We start from the raw sequence: 19012 nt of genomic DNA, 5'->3' as shown, positions 1-19012 counted from the left end.
TATTTTAATCCGTTACGCTCTCGTCTACAGCTATCGCCTGATCTATCGTCGATTTTAGCAGATGACATGCGCTCAGCTGACCGCGTTCTACAGTTTATTAGTGACAGTGAAATGACGTCAGTCATTTGAAGCTTTTTTTGGGGGACAACCAACCCCTTTCTATAGTGGATTTTTAAGCATTCCTTCTGCCTTTAGTTTCTCAAATTTTATGACTTTGTTCCCATTGCTGCTGATTTTAAATTTCGTTTTTTTTCCTGTTTTCTACATCACGGGCTGGGCGCTAATGACCATAGAAGTTTTGCGCCCTAAAACCACAAAAAAAAAAAAAAAAAAAAGCTACACCGCGATGCAGAGCGCCTCTCTTGCAGAGTCTGCCACTTGAGTTTGCTAAACATCTCCATAACGCTATTACGCTTACCAAATAACCCTGTGACGAAACGCGCCGCTCTTCTTTGGATCTTCTCTATTTCCTCTGTCAACCCAACCTGGTACGGATCCCACACTGATGAGCAATACTCAAGTATAGGTCGAACGACTGTTTTGTAAGCCACCTCCTTTGTTGATGGACTACATTTTCTAAGGACTCTCCCAATGAATCTCAACCTGGCACTCGCCTTGCCAACAATTAATTTTATATGATCATTCCACTTCAAATCGTTCCGCACGCATACTCCCAGATATTTTACAGAAGTAACTGCTACCAGTGTTTGTTCCGCTATCATATAATCATACAATAAAGGATTCTTCTTTCTATGTATACGCAATACAATACATTTGTCTGTGTTAAGGGTCAGTTGCCACTCCCTGCACCAAGTGCCTATCCGCTGCAGATTTTCCTGCATTTCACTACAGTTTTCTAATGCTGCAACTTCTCTGTATACTACAGCATCATCCGCGAAAAGCCGTATGGAACTTCCGACACTATCTACTAGGTCATTTGTATATATTGTGGAAAGCAATGGTCCCATAACACTCCCCTGTGGCACGCCAGAGGTTACTTTAATGTCTGTAGACGTCTCTCCATTGAGAACAACATGCTGTGTTCTGTTTGCTAAAAACTCTTCAATCCAGCCACACAGCTGGTCTGATATTCCGCAGGCTCTTACTTTGTCTATAAGGCGACAGTGCGGAACTGTATCGAACCCCTTCCGTAAGTCAAGGAAAATGGCATCTACCTGGGAGCCTGTATCTAATATTTTCTGGGTCTCATGAACAAATAAAGCGAGTTGGGTCTCACATGATCGCTGTTTCCGGAATCCATGTTGATTCCTACAGAGTAGATTCTGGGTTTCCAGAAATGACATGATACGCGTGCAAAAAACATGTTCTAAAATTCTACAACAGATCGATGTCAGAGATATAGGCCTATAGTTTTGTGCATCTGCTCGACGACTCTTCTTGAAAACTGGAACTACCTGTGCTCCTTTCCAATAATTTGGAACCTTCCGTTCCTCTAGAGACTTGCGGTATTCGGCTGTTAGAAGGGGGGCAAGTTTTTTCGCGTACTCTGTATAGAATCGAATTGGTATCCCGTCAGGTCCAGTGGACTTTCCTCTGTACAACACACTGCATGCTTGCATTCAACATTCTGACGATTACAACGGTCATTAATGTACCAGCATTTCACATTTGCAATGGCTTATCTCGCGCTTATATTAGCCTGTGAATTTACAATGTTAATCACTTAAAAATGTTACCTCAACAAACGTATTCCCGAAGTTTCAGTACTTGACATTAAATATTTTTGGTGCTGCGATTTTTTCTTTCAGTGTCTCCTTCACTATTTACAACAGTCTGCCAAAGCGAGGGGCACGTTTTCGATTCCGCAGCTGTAGAAATCATGTGGTTGTGCGGCGAAGAACACTTCGAGCCACGTTCGAAACGCATTTTCATCCGCAAAGGAAGTTACTTTAAGGGTTCTCGATGGAGATCGGAATTGTGGATGCGTGCATGTGTCTGTAGGAGAGGCGGTGCTGTGTTTGGGCGCAACCATTCCTTTCTTTTCCTTATGGTAACATAAGGACACAATTTCTCGTCACCAGTAGCAATACAGGATAGGAATGTCGGTGTCATTCATGACCCAGTTGATGAAGAGCAAGCAGAGATGCACTTATGGCCTCCCGCCAATTTTTGTGATTTTGGCTTCGAGAGCATGCGATACCCATACACGCGATTTTTGAATCTTTCCCATGATACGCAAATGTCGCACGATGATGATGACAGGTCATCACATTTGCCAATTCTCTAGTACACTGACGTGGATCATTATGGATTAATGGGTTTAAACGATCTTCACCGAACTCCGAAGGTCTTTCTGAATGTAGAATGTCACTAAAGTGAAAACGAGCCTCCTTAAAACGAGAAAACCACTTTATTGCTGTGTTCTTTCCAGTGGCATTATCCCCATATAAGGCGCAAACGTTTCTGGCTGCCTTTGCTGCTGTCACACCTCTGTTGATCTCAAACGGAAGAATATGTCGGAAATTCTCAGATTTCTCCACTTGGCACTCCATTTTCTAGCGCCCGCAGCTCCATTCACTACCTCCAAATGATAAAACGACAATACATGAACTCAAATAGCAACACTGAGCTACAAATAAAAACATGAAAATCAGTAAATTTATCCATAGCATAGACCAACATGCAAAATAAAGGTACTAAGAGTGTATGCCCCGACCTAAAAATTCTGAACTAAATAAAAAATGTGGCTCTTTTTTGCATCACATGCAGAAGATATTTAGTAACAGTCACCTTCGTTTTCAGCATTTACAAGTGTTTACAAGTCCTATCGATGTTTTCGCTTTCATCTTTGAAGAGATTTTATTGTCTGGTTTAAAAGTATTCATTCACATCTTAATAGAAACTGTTTGTTCATGACAGTCTGAGTGGGTTTCCACGAGGTTTTGTGAACAGAGGAAGGAAGCTTCGGTTACCAAATCCCAGCCGACCGCTGTGGCCGAGCGGTTCTAGGCGCTTCAGTCCGGAACCGCGCTGCTGCTACGGTCGCAGGTTCGAATCCTGCCTCGGGCATGGATGTGTGTGCTGTCCTTAGATTAGTTAGTCTAGGGGACTTATGACCTCAGATTCTAAGTCCCATAGTGCTTAGAGCCGCCGCCGCCACCACCACCACCACCACCACCACCACCACCAAATCCCAACCCACGATGATAGCCGAAAGGACAACGGTGGTGAGGGAGAAACAAGCTGTGCTTTCTTGACGCAGTTTTGACAGTCAACATATGCTAGCTCATTTGGCTCAACAGGACACGGCACGACAGTCACTTCGTAGTGGATACGACACACACAGGTTGTGTATTGTCAGATCGCTAATGTTGGCGGCGTCCAGACACACAACGTTAGTGGCCCAGTGTCGACAGACGTCTGCCAGCTCCAGCTGATCGAAATCTTGGGAGCAAGTGTTCAGAACATTGTAAACAAACTAAATTTCTATTAAAATAACTTTGTGATTAACAGCCTGCAGTGGCAGGGGCAGTGCAGCTGGTGTGCAGCCACCCAACCTTTGAAGATGCTGCACGCACCTACTAGTTCTTCACTTTCTAAAGAGCTACCGCATGTTCGCTTACAGAAGTCGAAAGGTTGTGTACGACTTCGGAACGATATTCACTTGCTTCCAGTCGCTACCAAGCTTGTCTTCCAGTCGCTACCAAGCTTGTCTTCCAATAATGTGTGCCAGTGTGCTGATATTGGTGTAAACATCTTGCCTCCAGGTTAACATTTCCTGACCGAACTGTGACTCGTGAGCGAATTGCGATTTGTAACTGTTTTGAAAATTAGTGATGATATTCTGCAACACCCAAATGGCAGCTTTCTTCAAATGGTTCAAATGTCTCTAAGCACTATGGGACTTAGAATCTGAGGTCATCAGTCCCCTAGACTTAGAACTACTTTAACCTAACTAACCTAAGGACATCACACACATCCATGCCCGAGGCAGGATTCGAACCTGCGACCGTAGCGGTCGCGCGGTTCCAGACTGAAGCGCCTAGAAACACTCGGCCTCTGCGGCCGGCGGCAGCTTTCTAAGGCCGACTGGAGGCTTTACCCCTCCCTATCGACCTTCGATGAACATTTCCCCAGTTCCGATGAACTGGTAGAATATCTTACACATTACGCTTATCACCACAGAACATTTCATTCCTCACACTCCCTCTTTACCCCAGCGTGTTCCGGTCCCTTGGAGGACTGAGGCATGCTGCGATGCAATTTGTGCACAGAGACGTGCTCTCAGCATTTTTAACCATCATCCTATGATGGCAAACTGCATTCATTACAAACAGTTGCATGCACAGTGTCGTTGAGATCTTCTGGTAGCAGAAAAGCTAGCTGGATTCCCTTAACTAGTTCTTTTAACTCTTATACTCCCTCTTCCGTCGTGTGGGACAACCTCCGACGGCTCTCTGGGACCAAGATCCATACCCCAATTTCCGGCTTTGACAGTAGCAGATGATGTCATAGTGAACCCTACCGATATCTCCAACACCTTGGGCCGCTATTTTGCGGAGATTTCGATCTCCGCCCACCATCAACCTGCCTTCCTCCACCGCAAACCAGCGAGGGCGGCTTGGGTGAGACATTTCTCTTCTCAGAATAGTGAGTGCTACAATGCCGTCTTTACTGTGAGGGAGCTAGATTATGCTGTCACTTCATCCCAATCCTCCTCCCCGGGGTTGGACAATGTTCACATTCAGATGTTGCAGACCCTTTCTCTACCGGGTAAGCACTTTCTCCTTCTTACGTACAATTGCATCAGGGCAAAGGACGCGCTCCCAAGATGCTGGCGTGAAGCCAATGTCATACCCATACCTAAGCCTGGCAAGGACGAACACCTTCCTTCTAGTTATCGCACCATTTCTGTCACCAGCTGTGTTTCCAAGGGGATGGAACGTATTATTCATGCCTGGGTGGTATGGTGACTCCCAATTTACTAACCACTGCACAGGGTGGATTTCGAGTGGGCCGTCCTGCAGTTGACCATCTCGTCACTTTATCAACACATGTCATGAATGGTTTTTGGCGGAAATACCAGACTCTGGCCGTGTTTTTCAATTTAGAAAAAGCCTAAGACACCTGCTGGAGGGCTGGTATCCTCTGTACACTCTAAATGTGGGGCATCCGTGGCTGTATGCCCCTAGTTTTCAAGGTACATGTAGGTTCTCCCTAGTCGGACATCTTTACCCAGAAAAACGGTGTGCCTCATGGTTTCATCCTGACTGTCGTTCTCTTTACTATCGCCATTACCCCTATAATGTCCTGTCTCCTGCCAGGCATCTCCAGCTCGCTTTTCGTAGATGATTTTGCGATCTATTGCTGTTCTCCACTGACTTGTCTCCTTGAGCATCATCTTCAGTGATGTCTCGATTGTCTTTACTCATGGAGCGTTGACAATGGCTTTCAATATTCCACTATCAAAATTGTTTATATGAATTAATGGCGATGCAATTGGCTTCTTCCATCGCCTTTACATCTTGGGCCTGTTGCTCTTCCAGTAGTTGAAACAACGAAATTCCTAGGGCTCATGCTCAATAGGAAACTTTATTGTTCCCCCCCATGCATCGTACATGGCTGCCCACGTTACACAGTTCCTCAATGTCCTAGTGTCCTCAGCGGTACTTTCTGGGGAGCGGATTGGACCACCCCCATCTGTATCAGTCTCTTGTCCATTTGAAATTAGATTATGGGTGTATCGTTCATGCATCTGCACATCCATCTCTCTTATACCGTCTCAGTACTATCAGAATCGTGGCATCCATTTGGCCACTGGCACCTTTTACAATAGTCAAGTTGAGAGCCTGTAAGCCGAAGCTGCTGAACTCCCACTGTCCATGACTTTCTCCTCAGCAGATACGTATGCTGTTTATCTGTCATACCTGGCCAACCAACCTACATCTCCTTCGATGACTCCTTTGATCGCCAGTACATGGCATGTCCCTCTTCTCTGTTACCTACTGAAGTTCGCTTTCGGTTCTTGCTCCGGCAACGTATCTTCATGCTATCTGCCACTTTCTCGATGGGTCTGATCCCTTCAGTACTGTAGCTGCATGCAGTGGCCCGTGTTCCTCTTGGCCTTCATTCACTTCCTAAGTATGCTTCTCCAGCCTTGCTCTGTCGCTGATGACCTTTGCACGGAGCTTTGTGGCAGTGTCTTTGTGTACACTGATGGCTCTTGGACTGACCATGGTGTCAGGTGTGCCTTTGTCATTGGCATCGACGATTTTGGGTATCGGCTTCTGGAACACTGCTCAGTATTTACAGCAGAGCTCTTTGCTCTGTATCAGGCCATGTATTACATCCAGCAACTCTGCCCCAACACTCTGTGCCGTTCAAAGCCTTCATGTGCTGTACACTGTCCATCCCTTATGCAACAGGTCCAGAAAGCTGTCCTGGTCACATCAGTCTGATGGGAAATGAGGCTGCTGACGCTGCTGCTAAGGCTCCAGTCCTCATACCTTGGCCCACTAGTTCTCCCATTCCCTCTGATGATCTCTGTGTTGCCGTCTGTCAGCAGGTGGTGTCACTTTGGTAACACCTCAGGTCCACCCTTCATGGGAACAAGCTCCGGGCAGTTAAGCCTCCCCAACATCTTGGGCAACCCCCTCTTGGCCCTCTCGCTGTGAGGAGATCATTTTAGCTGTGTTGCGTATTGGGCACTCTCCTTTCAGACATCGCCATTTGTTAAGTGTTGCTCCCCCACCACTCTGTGCTCATTGCTCTCAACCTCTGATGGTTTGCCGTTTCCTGACAGAATGCCCTTTTTTTAACCACTTGTGTTCTCATTTATGTTTGTCACATGAGTTATCAGCCATTGTAGCAAACAATGCGCACGCTGTCGACTGCATTCTAGGTTTTATCTGTCTTAGTAATATGGCAAGGGATGTTTAATCTTAGTTGAGGACATCCATTTTTCTATGGCGCATTTTATGACATTCCTCCAAGTCCCTGTTTTTAGCTGTCTTTCATTCCATTGGTTGGACTTAATGTGTAGTCGTTTTTAACTCATTTTTATTTGTCATCATGTTCTACGGTTCTGACATGGGCACATATGTGTTCTAAGATGAAACAAAACAGTGAAATTGTCTCTTCTTTCTCAAAGCAGGATCTAGTTGCAAATCTTTGTCATATCTAGAAACAATTTTTACAATTTTGGATAGCTCTTTGCATACCACCAATGAAGTTTTATTCCATAAATACAGTGATGACTCTTTGATAAAATGCTTTGTGATCCATCTTACTTCTATCCTCCCAGTAGAACTGCAATACATTGTGTTTGGTTACATTGACAAAATATGTGGTAATGAGGAATGACTATTTCTTTCTTTTGATAGATACTCTATAGAGTTAAATGTTTTGGTCAGCTCTGTCAAAACTACTGTAGCAGTAAATGACTTGGTTGTGGACTTGCTATCTGTCTTTCCTGCTGAAATGAATATTACATTACTGGATGTGTTGCATTTATAGTGTGATAGTTTGTTGCCTCTGTCACCATGCTGTTGTCATACCATGAAGCCACTAATATATTGCCTCTTGTGTCAGATCTGAAATCAAAAGTCCCTCTGGGTTTCTTTTTCAGTTCCCCTCCCTTATTTTTCACAGTAATTCATTTATTATTATTGCATTTTATTTTCTTATAATGAAATTCTTATTGAAAAAGTGCAGATTATAAATAAAATGTTCACTAGTAGGATTTTTATATCTGCACTTATGAAACAACAGTTACATAAATTTGGGTTCTCGATGTGATATAACAAGCAATGAAAATTCCTACACTCATAATTATGATGAATATGATTAAGAGCATATTATATACATTTTAGTATGTCTTTGCTGTTAAAATATAGTATAAGCACATGTTACAGCAAAAGATAAGTGGCAGAAAATATTGTAGGGGAGGTTTGGTTAACTGAACCTCAGGGTTAATTGGACCATCACATTAATTAACAATTCAAGAGGGATTTGTTTTTTCATGCCATAAAGTTGCTTCCTTAGGCTGGAAGCACAGCTGTTGTATGGTAGCTAAATTCGCAGATATATATGAAAATGTGGAATCCAGTGGTAAGAGTAATTTTTTCTTGCATCTAACAATTGCTTAAAAAATTTTAATTACCAATAGCAGACAGCTTTGTTTCCTTGAATGAAATTCAGTGGTTATTGCTTTGACACTACATGAAACTACTCTGTGCATGGAACCATTTTTCTGCTGTTTTGAAGGTTTTTGATAAAGTGTAGGTGGGGTTAACTGGACCGTTCAGTTAACCTCAGAAAGTTGCTGATGAATCAATATAATGAGTAACTTCACAGGAAAACTTGCTAGTGACCCCAGAATTACCATATAAGTCATTGCAGTCTTGTAGGGGTGGCATAGCCTTTGACGTTTACTGTCTCCAACATCTTGAGAGGCCTTGGTGTTATTGATATTGAGTCTTTCAATTAAAAGACATCTACTGACCAAGATTTTCTTCTCGTCAAATGAAACAGGCATACCTCTATTAATTCAGCAACAAACTGTTGATGACTTATTGGAAGAAGATGCTAGCAAAGCTTCAAATGAAAATGTGGAGAATATTGGATACAAGATTAGCAAACAGAAATTATACATCCTATGAAAGTTTGGCCGTATTCCCAGACCGGTGCAAGAAAGACAACAAGAGGTAGAAAGAACCAAAAATCAACTACCCTTACCAATACATCAGCTGAAAAAAGTTAGATCTATCAGCAAAGACACTACATCAAAGAGCATTTGCCAAAAAAGCATACATTCAATGAAGTAAAACCTTCAGTTGAATGCCATACATTGGAAGAGAGTAGCAGCAACTCTCTCAAGATGCTGACTATATGTCCAGTACATCAATTCCTCTAATACTGACTCTGCACAAGTGGTGACAAAATGTTGAAACAGCAAAGAAGGGGACTTCATTGTAGTCAGAGTAGGAGGGGAAACTGCCACGAGTGGTCACTATTATGTTGCTCAAGTCCTTAAAATATATGATGATGGCTGGGGAGTAAAATGTTTTACTACAGTTGTTTCTACTACAAAATTATAAGCTGCAGATGAAGATGGTACCTTTGTTTCTTTAATTTAAGTAATTGTCAAAGTATCCAATCCAATACATGGCACTAGGACACTCTATGAAAATGACATTTTAAATCTGTAACTGCAGCTACTAAAAAATGTGCAAGCAGAAATTCCGGATATAAGCAGAAATCAGACAAAAATTCTAGAAAGTGGAAAAGTGTCAATTAGTACCAAACAGCCAACACATTGGACACCTGGCACTTGAGCATGGACTACGATTGACTGGCAGGTGGCCCATATCACTCGCCTCCCCAAAACATCAATCATAAAATTATTTTAATCAAAGTATGTACATGTTTTCCTTCATTGAGCTTATAATGGTCTTACATGTAACTATTATGTTGCATTTAGGTGTAACTGTGTTACTTGAAACTTTACACCAGGAAACTTGGTAGAAAGAGACAACTGTGCCAACCGTCTGATGAAAATTTCGGAATAAGTCTTAAGCGTGACAGTTTAAAGCTGCTGTTTCAATGTTTTAAATATTTATATGTACTTAGTTTTCCAATAAAGAGTTTGTAGAGTTTATATAATCTTTCCTCTTGCATATTTTGGTGGTCACTTTTTTTTTGGCACAGTTGATGAAGCTACCTCATTTCTGTAACTTTTTCGTTACCATCTGCAAATTTATTAACATATAATTTGATTTGTCAATATGTCACCTTTCCACTAATTGTGAATGTACAGACAAAGAATGTGAATATCATGAACCTGCACCTCATTACTAGCCAGAGATATATCAGAGAGCATGTGTACATCACAGAAGCTCAGAACAAACTAATTCAAAGATTGTCCTGTGCCATAGTGCTGGCCAAAGAGGTTCCTTATGAAGCATCATGCAATCACTGCTAAGTTTCCTCAGAGCTTCCACACAGCCTGGTAATGCAGAACACTGGGGGAGTGGAAGGTGCAGCTGCAAATCCCATCTTCACACAGGTGCACGTGATCAGCCATGCCATGGCTGGCTGCTAACACAGGGGAAGTGCTTGACAGTTTCACACTGCGTGGAGTAGGTAGAATGTACAAGATCAGTAGTAGTAAAAAAAGGTGGTATTGCACAAGTTGAGTTGACAGCCAGTGAGGTCATCCAAAATGGGAATGGACCTCAGTGTTGAAGTGGGAGGCAGCAGTGTCATGGCAGTTCATGTGCTTTACTTCATTGGCAAATGCTGGAGCCGAGTATGTTTTCTAAAAGCCGTAACTGTGAGAACCCCATCTGCTGATAATGTGGGTGTGACAGAATACAGAGTGGCATCCTATGAGAGACTGTATTCTTGGGAGAATGTTCCTGTGAGTGTACTCCCATGGGTCAATTGCTCATCTCATTGTCCTTCCACAACTACAAGATTGTAGATTAGTTTGACTGAGATCTCCTCAGCTTGGAACTGGTGCAAGTCACTTGCATTATAATTTTGTTGTCATCCAAGTCAACCTGCAGAATGTTGTATACATACATTGTAATGCTACTTCCAGGTGTCATTGGCGTCGAGTAGAGTCCATGCTGGTTTAAATTCCATTAACTGTAACAGCAGTCAGTATGCCATGCAGTTAAATGTCAAAGGTGTTGCCACCCCTCTAATCACTTTGTGGGTCAGAGTAGGACAGGTGAGAGTGACAACATCCTTGGCAGCATGCACATGTGCTCAGTATTGTTTGGCTCCCTGCTGTTGTGTCATGGCATGTTCCCTGACTGAGGCAAAGCCAGACATCATGTTCATTGAATTATTGCATTGTTGAAATTTCAACACTATAAGAAGTCTGTCCACTAAAATTAACCTCCTTTGCAATGGTTCATGCTCGTGCGAGAGCATTGCTAACTGAGGAGGTAAACTTCACAATCCATAGTGTCCACAAGGTGTGGTCTGGCATGAGTGCCTAAACATTCTTTGTAGATAAACTGACATAGTAGCTTTACTAGTGTTTGAATAAGACATCAGGTGAGTGCAGTCTCTGCCACATCACATTTGTTGGCATCCAGAGTAACAATATAATATAATTTATGGGGTTGGCATGATCACCAAGGTGGTGCAGTAAGGTGACGAACTTGGGCTATCATCAGAAATGCCATAATTGTGGACAGTGCACTCAGTGACAGCAAACCACATGTCTGGTTGTTCTAGGTGAGAGGTTGGCAGTTCTGGCAGTGAATTAAGGTGCACATGACTGCCATTAAAATTCTGGGTTCGTGTAGCACTGCAGTTGGTCAAAGGATGACAATTGACAGGCTCTTGTGTGAAGGCCATGGCACAGAAGCAAAACCTGGGAAGGAGTCTGTGCATAGCCTAGCCAGATGTGCCGTGAATGGCAATGTACGCATGCTCAGCAAAATTGTAAACAATGTGGGAGTTGTTACCTAATCGAACCACACCAGTCTGTGCCTATCCATGTTGGTTTTATTGAGAACCATCTTGTTTGTTTATGGAAGAGTTTCATTTGTTGCCAAAATCAGCCAGAAGGTTGGGAATCATTATTGATTATTATTGATACAACTGGCACTGCAGAAGAAAATCACTTTCACATTTAAACAAAGGTAAGAATTGTCACAACTGACATGAAGCAGTGAATTCAACATTGTATAAGTTGCCGTCGTGTATTTGCTTGTCTCGATGACTAAGGTTGTACGATGGTTCCAGTGTTGTTGCAAGCAAGATGAGCTTTAGAATGTAGACTAATCCATAGCTGATAACATCATTTGATGCAGGGTCACCAATGTAGAGTAGATGTGGGTGAAAACGCTACAGGTTAAATAATGGAGGAAAATGCTGCAGGTTAAATAATGGCGATGACAAATACTGTAGATCTGCACTTTATTATTAGGTACAGATGCATCAGAGAACAAACGTACACCACAGAAACTCAGAACATACTAATTCAAAGTTTCTCCTGTGCAGGCGCGGCTCGTGGTTTCTATACTGGGGAAGGCTGCGGCATTTATCAATCGGAGCGAATATAGACCTCTGGTTACGTTACAGATTAGTCTGACATAAACAACTAAGAATTCAGGGGGAGGGGGGTGGGCAGATCACTCTCTACCCATAATTTTACGTACTGTGTCTTCTATAATCAGGTATTTATTAAATATCATTAGAGGCTAACTTCGAGTTAAAATCTTTGGTTAGTGTTTTTATACGTCATCATTACATTTTCTGACACTTTGCAGCAAATCATATGAAAAGACGCGTTTCGGAGAGATCTTTAATGCGATGAATGTTAACTTTGCGGCTGCTTAATATTTTTGGTGTTTTCAGTTCTAAACTTAAGGCGTTTATTGTAGTTTACCTCCAAAGCTCGAAGTTAAATGTTTTTCGCTGGAATTATGTTTTTTCACCTTTGCGTGAAAATTCTTTAAGTCAGTGATACCAGTTTCAGTCCAGGCACTGTCAGTACTATTTGTACGAAGACAGGTGAAACAGAAAAATGCATTTTTCACTTCACAACCACACAACCACTCGGCTGCATCGTACATTGCTCTATTAAAACTGCGGTTGTATCCTTGCCTAGATTTGCACGGTTTCTGTTCTTGATTGATCGTTAGACCGGGTCTGGGTGCACAAAGTTCTTTCACTTGCATCCTATGGTCGTGTTCCAAGTTTTTACCTATTGAATTGCACACTGAATTCATATTGCGCTGGTTTCACAAGCAAGTAAAACTCACTAAAATCTTGCAAAATACACTCCGAAAAAGAAACTTGCTAATATCACACGATATCAACAAAAGCAGTCAGCATCAGCAAGCAAGGAAAGTAAAGTCACGGGACAAATTTCGCGCGCTTTGTCCTCTAATCACTTATGAAACTCTCGCTAGATGGCAGTACTGTTGTTACGGTTAGAGAGCCTGTAGTTACGGTAGTCTAGTGCACTCTGGCGGGATATTTGCAAACTTATTCTAAATGTGGATAAAATAGCCAATGGTAGAAACAAAACAACAATGTAAAACATTATCAAAACAATAATACTAAACTTCGATTAATGACGCATCGAAGCGTAGTAGAGATGTGCAGAGACAGAGATTGGATAGCGAAGTTTCGGCCACTCTGCATTCCTTTATTACATAGATAGTGGAACGTGAAAAACGTGTGGTGGTTGGTATGACACCCTTAGGCTGCAAGCTCTGAGCCTTCGGGTCGCCCATAAAGAGCGGTACTATGTAGAAGCCACGCCCCCAAACCGCTACTACATGCAGCTTACGGACGTTCCAAGGCGCAGCCTAAGCACTACTAACCGTTCCGAAAACATCTATCGATACAAACAGTTCCAAAAACGTTGACCGTCGTTATTTTAATCGGAATGGGAAATGTGCGAAATTCTTCCTGATAATTTAAATTTTGTAATATGTTCTTGCGAAATTTACTTTAACATATATTTTGGGACGGCTCCGCCTCAGAGCCTTTAATTACGAGCCGCGCCTGCTCCTGTGGCAGAGCTGTAGTGTTGGTATAAGAGTTTGCTGCTAGGTCGCCACAGGTTTATGATGTTTCCACACATTTTCTTATACATCAATTAACACAATCACTGAAAGAAAGTAAAAAAAGTTTTTCTATTTGAAGGTGGTCCCTTTTTTAGCTCAGGGTATTCGGACCACCCATGGCTATGTTAACCCCTTCACTGACGTCTGAATGTTTTTCAACCACAAATCTATAAAAATGCTAGTAGGTGGATGTTGGAGAGTGACAATTCTGGTGACTGGAGTGGATGATCCAACATTTATGTTTCAAATCCCTTGATTTTCCTATTGCTGGATGGTCCTGACTTGAACTGATTTGTGTCCAGACTTCTTCCCTTGTCTTTTTTTTTTTTGGTCCAAGCAATCCAAAAGACTAGTAATATGTTCACCACTTATCATTTAACTCATTGCAAGGTAATCAATAATAGTAATATAAATTATTTTTGCATACTAACAGCTTCTTTGTTACTACAGCATTGGAAGTAATTTGTAATAAATACTTCAATCTGTCGCAACATTTGTAAACAACCAGATTGTTCTTCATGATAAGGTTTGTGTAACAGTACATGTGAATGGATGAAGCTTCAGGAGCTTTTGTATTCTATCAATTACAAGTTTTGTACTGCACATGCCTGTTGGTGATTTCTTTCTTGCTTGTCGTAGTCTGCTGAATAAATTATAATCATAACTTGTATCAGTTATTTCTGGTATTAATTCTTTTTATATCCTTTGTTTTTTGTGAGTTTTCATGTTTTAAAATACTTCTTTCTTTCAGGTCATGGTTGTGGTCCTGGCTATGCATCTCCCTTGGAAGCTATGCGGTGTGGACCTCGAGAAAAAATTGTGTATGTACCTTGCATTCAGCCTGCTGAAGCTCGCAAGACTAAACCAGACTTCTTGGCAACTGTTGACATTGATCCTCATAGTCCTACATTCTGCCAGGTGAGTGGAGCCTCTCTGTAACAGTTCTGGTTAAGATAAATAACTCTTTCAGATAAACTACGTAAAATGAGAAAAAACTGAGATGGTTATGAAACTCATGTTTACCATGTTGCTGCATATTTCAGTTCTATTCATTTAAATATCAATTTTAATGCAAGCAGATCTTGTTTTCCTTTACTAGTAATAGGCGAGGAAATGTTGTCTGTCGGACAATTTTTAAGGTGGCAGAAATTAATTTCCTTTTGTTCTGTGCTTGTAACTCAAAGATTGTGAATTTAAAAATATGTATGTATTCATAGCTATTCTTCATCAGTGCTCATATGAAGTATGAGGCTCTTCCAAATTGATTTATTAAGATCTGCTATGGCAATAAAATGATTGTTCTATGTTGTGTCAAAGATACAGTTTGAAAACTGGTACTCTTTACAGGTAATACATCGTCTGCCAATGCCTTACCTAGGTGATGAACTCCATCACTCAGGATGGAATGTTTGTAGTAGCTGCCATGAAGATTCAACAAAATGTAGAGACAAGCTGATTTTGCCATCACTTGGCAGTTCAAGAGTCTATGTTATCGATGTTGGAACCAACGAGAGAGCACCTCGTATACACAAGGTTTGTAATCTTACATAAAACTGAGTTTCATTGTTTGTTATCTTCACTGTACTGATTCCTCTTTCTTCCATGCTTGTTGAGTATACAGAAAATTCTGCTGTTTATGATAGATAAAATTGATCAATTTTCTTTCAGCTTTATTTATTTATGTAATTTTTTAAAAATGCAATCATATTGAATGTAATAACTCATGTTTCATCATTAAGCATTTTTGCTTGATAAAATATAGACTTGCACTTGTGCAAATCTAGTTACGCTTGGGCGGGCATCCTACGTATATTCCAACTAACAGTGTGTATCAAAGCACATTAACTGATTGACTTATGCCAGTTAACGTGCCTCAATAGACTGTTTTAGTTGGGAATGTATGAGAGGTATTCAGGAATGATTTACAGTAGCAGTTTTTGTACCTTATTAATTAATTAACATGAGTCAATGCTCATTGGATCTCTCAATGTACTCCCCGCTGACATCAGTCTATGTCTGCCACTTCCTGGGAACTCCATTGCTGCGTCATGGAATCACTGTCTGAAGGTATTACAAACCCACTAATGGACAGCTGCTGACAATTATTCATTGTTGCTGAACTTCCTACCCCACAGTGCCTCCTTTATGCTATCAAATAAAGCATAATTAGATGTAGTAAAGTGTGGTGAATATGTTTCACAGCAAATGACCCCAGTGGTGTCAGCTTTGTAATCATAGCATTGCTGGTGTGGAGCCACACATTGTCATACTGGAGGAGCTCTCCTTTCAATGACTTTCCCTGTTGAATTCTGCATCTAAGCTGTGTAAGTGTCATAGTAAACCTTGGTGTTGACAATTGTTTCTTGTGGAAGCTAATCCACTAGCAGTATGCTAAGAGTGTGAGAAAGGGAGAGGAGAGAAGTGGAAAAGGGGAAAGGACTATTTAGGTGCATTTACAGGATAGAAGACGTGTAGCACTGGATTGGGAGCAGGGAAGTAGTAGGCAGGTGGAGCATGGGGACTAGCAAAGGCTGAGGCAAGAGGGATACAGGAATGAAGAATATGTTGTAGGAAGAGTTCCCCACTACACGGTTCAGAAAAGTTGGTGGGAAGAATCTGGATGCTACAGGCTGTGAAACAGTCATTAAAGTTAATCTATCTTGTTGGGTGGCATGACCAGAAACTGGGTGGTCCATCTGTCTCTTGGCCTCTGTTTCGCAGCAGCCATCTATGCAGACAGACAGCTTGGTAGTTGTCAAGCCCATCTGGAATGGAGCAAAGGGGTTGCAGCTAAGTTTGTAGATCCAATGGCTTCTTTCACAACTGGTGCTGCATCTAAGGGGGCAGAGATGTCTGTGACTGGCCTTCTAACCTGTCAACACACTTACATAGTTCTTTACCTATGTCTACTTCTCTCCTCTCTCATCCCTCCTCTCTCATCCCTCCTCTCTCATCCCTCCTCTCTCATCCCTCCTCTCTCATCCCTCCTCTCTCATCCCTCCTCTCTCATCCCTCCTCTCTCATCCCTCCTCTCTCATCCCTCCTCTCTCATCCCTCCTCTCTCATACCTCCTCCCATATATCCTGTCCCATTTCGTAATCTAATTCCCCCAGCATCACCTGACTTCATTCAACTGCACACAATCACTGTTGCTTTACTTTTGCCAAGATTCATCATAACCTCTCTTCAATACAATATTTATTCCCTTCTGCTGATCTTCCAAGTCCTTTGCTGTTTCTGAAGTTGTAACTCTCTCAAAGTTTTTATTTCTTCTCACTGAACTGTACTACATTTTCCTTGGTTGTTGAATTTTCAAATTCAGTAATACTGGGATAAGTTATAATCCTGTCTTTCTCCCTTCTCAACTACTGCTTCCATTTCATGTTCTTTGACTCTTATAAATGCAGTTTGGTCTTATGAATTCTATTTATGCTCCTTACTGATGCCCCCCTTTCCTCCAAAGGTCTCTAATTTTCCTACAGTTTGCACCTTACTTTCCTGTAGGAATGCATGTTTCTATGGCATTATATTTATCTCCTAGCCATTCCTGCATAGTCAGTTTGCATGTTGTCACTCATTTTTTAGACATCTGTATTTCCTTTCTGCCTGCTTCATTTGTTACGGTTTTATATTTGCATTTACATATTGATGTGCCTTGACAAATATGAGTTGATGTGAAAGCTAAAAGTTGTAAGAACATTAAAATTTGTAGGTGATGTACTGATAGGAGGTTTTTTTTAATGATATTGTAGGGGAAAGCAAATGAAATAAGAATGTAATAATAAGTGTGTACATTGGCTCAAACAGCAGAATTCCATTACGGTGATCAGAAAATTAAGCCAGGAAGATAGAAGCAATGTGTCTTTTGATAGCGATTTTTATTTATTACCAAGAAATCAGAAACTTCACACAATGATTACTGTAGCATCTTTGGTCGTGAGTTTGCTACTGCATCTGTGAGTATTGTAATTAGCTGCCCTCCCTCTAGCTGCTAATGGGATACAGATTCTTTGAAGAAAATTTTGCATCTTTAACCCTTGAAAACAAATTCAGAGTTATGTAAAATATCAAACAGAGCTAGAACCTCAGTTGTGAATCAATAAAGAGGAAAAAAAATAAAAGATACATGATCCACTTTTGGTATTCTATACCTTCTTTATGTGACATACAACAATATCCCTAAATTGTCAGCTACACAAAGTGGTTTTAGAACAATGTTCCTAAATTGTCAGTTACACAAAGTGGTTAAATATCCTTTGACTATCAATGTGTGTGTTTCCTTGCCACATGGTTACTTGTGTCATTTTTATGTACATGTGCTACCAGATACATTGATCTCCCTACTTTGTAGTTGAACACAATTTCTTGGCTTGTCCTTTGTGTTTGTTTACTGGGGCATGAATAGAGAAGTGTGCTCAAAAGAATACCACTGATGTTGTTGAGACTGTTCAGTGGAATTTTGAATTTTGAATTCTTGCAGATAACACTGTTTCAGGAGGTACTTGTTCATTTTTAATATCAAAACTCACAATTCAGACCTTACATTTCTAATATTCCAACATTAAATTTAAAAGTCAATGGGAAACATTAGCTCCTCCTATCAAACTTTTCTTAAGAATCTGTGGAAGTTTTTCACTTTGCTTGGAAACACAGTCACACTGTATTTATGAATTGACATTTTCAGTAGGTGATTCCTGTAGAATGATATTCTATTTTTTCCCACTGTTGATTTTGGCATACAGTCACTTAGAAGTGGTTTGAAGAACTGCAGCACATGTCAGACTTCAACAGAACAACTGATGTATAAAATATTTGTCATCGTCAACACTGGAGACAGTGTACATAAGCATCAAATGTTCAACTTGTTGTTCATGTAAGTAGCTATAACTGCTGACAGTCAAATATTTGCATGTTGGTGGTTCAGTGGTAGTCTGTGACATGTGATAAGGCACTTCAGAACCATTTGAAAATGCCTGCATTCTCTGGAAGTTTGTTAGTAGAGTCACATTACTCTTACTTGAAGGAAAAGGCTAATTCTGAGAGTGATGTAATCAACAATACAGCAGAATGTTGCATATTTCACTATTTAAAATGGCTATCAACTCAGTAACATTTTATTAATTAATATTATTGTAACTGTTTACATTCACACTACAAACATAAAAAAAATTCCAGTAAATTTTGGAAAAATGCCGTAGCAATAAGTCAAGAAAACCAATACATTATGAGATATTTGCGGGCCAGCATTTCTCCAGGACGCAAAATATAGACAAATTCTTGTGCCTACCTGCATCCTCAGTACAGGTATGCCACTGTCATCCTGGAATGCAAGTTCTAATCTGTGGGGAAAGAACTATTAGTTCTGAAAGCTACAATAGTGTGTCATTTTTCCTTTAATGTATGTGTATCAGCAGTACTAAAAGTTTCACCTCCTCAAGGTAAGTCCAGGCCAG

The 19012-nt window shown here is 41.1% G+C and overlaps 1 protein-coding gene across 1 annotated transcript in view; it reads left to right on the top strand.

Moving 5' to 3' along the window:
• The window catches only part of LOC126473416 (methanethiol oxidase-like), a 145199-nt gene that overhangs the window by 75332 nt on the left and 50855 nt on the right, over positions 1-19012 (top strand). Inside the window, exons 2-3 of the mRNA XM_050100442.1 lie at positions 14311-14477; positions 14907-15092. Coding sequence (XP_049956399.1) covers positions 14311-14477; positions 14907-15092 — 353 coding nt within the window. The remainder of the gene's footprint in view (positions 1-14310; positions 14478-14906; positions 15093-19012) is intronic.

Source organism: Schistocerca serialis, chromosome 4, assembly GCF_023864345.2.
Source record: "Schistocerca serialis cubense isolate TAMUIC-IGC-003099 chromosome 4, iqSchSeri2.2, whole genome shotgun sequence".
NCBI lineage: Eukaryota > Metazoa > Arthropoda > Insecta > Orthoptera > Acrididae > Schistocerca > Schistocerca serialis.
The sequence above is the reverse complement of the archived record's forward strand: the minus strand, read 5'-3'. Positions and strand labels throughout refer to the sequence as shown.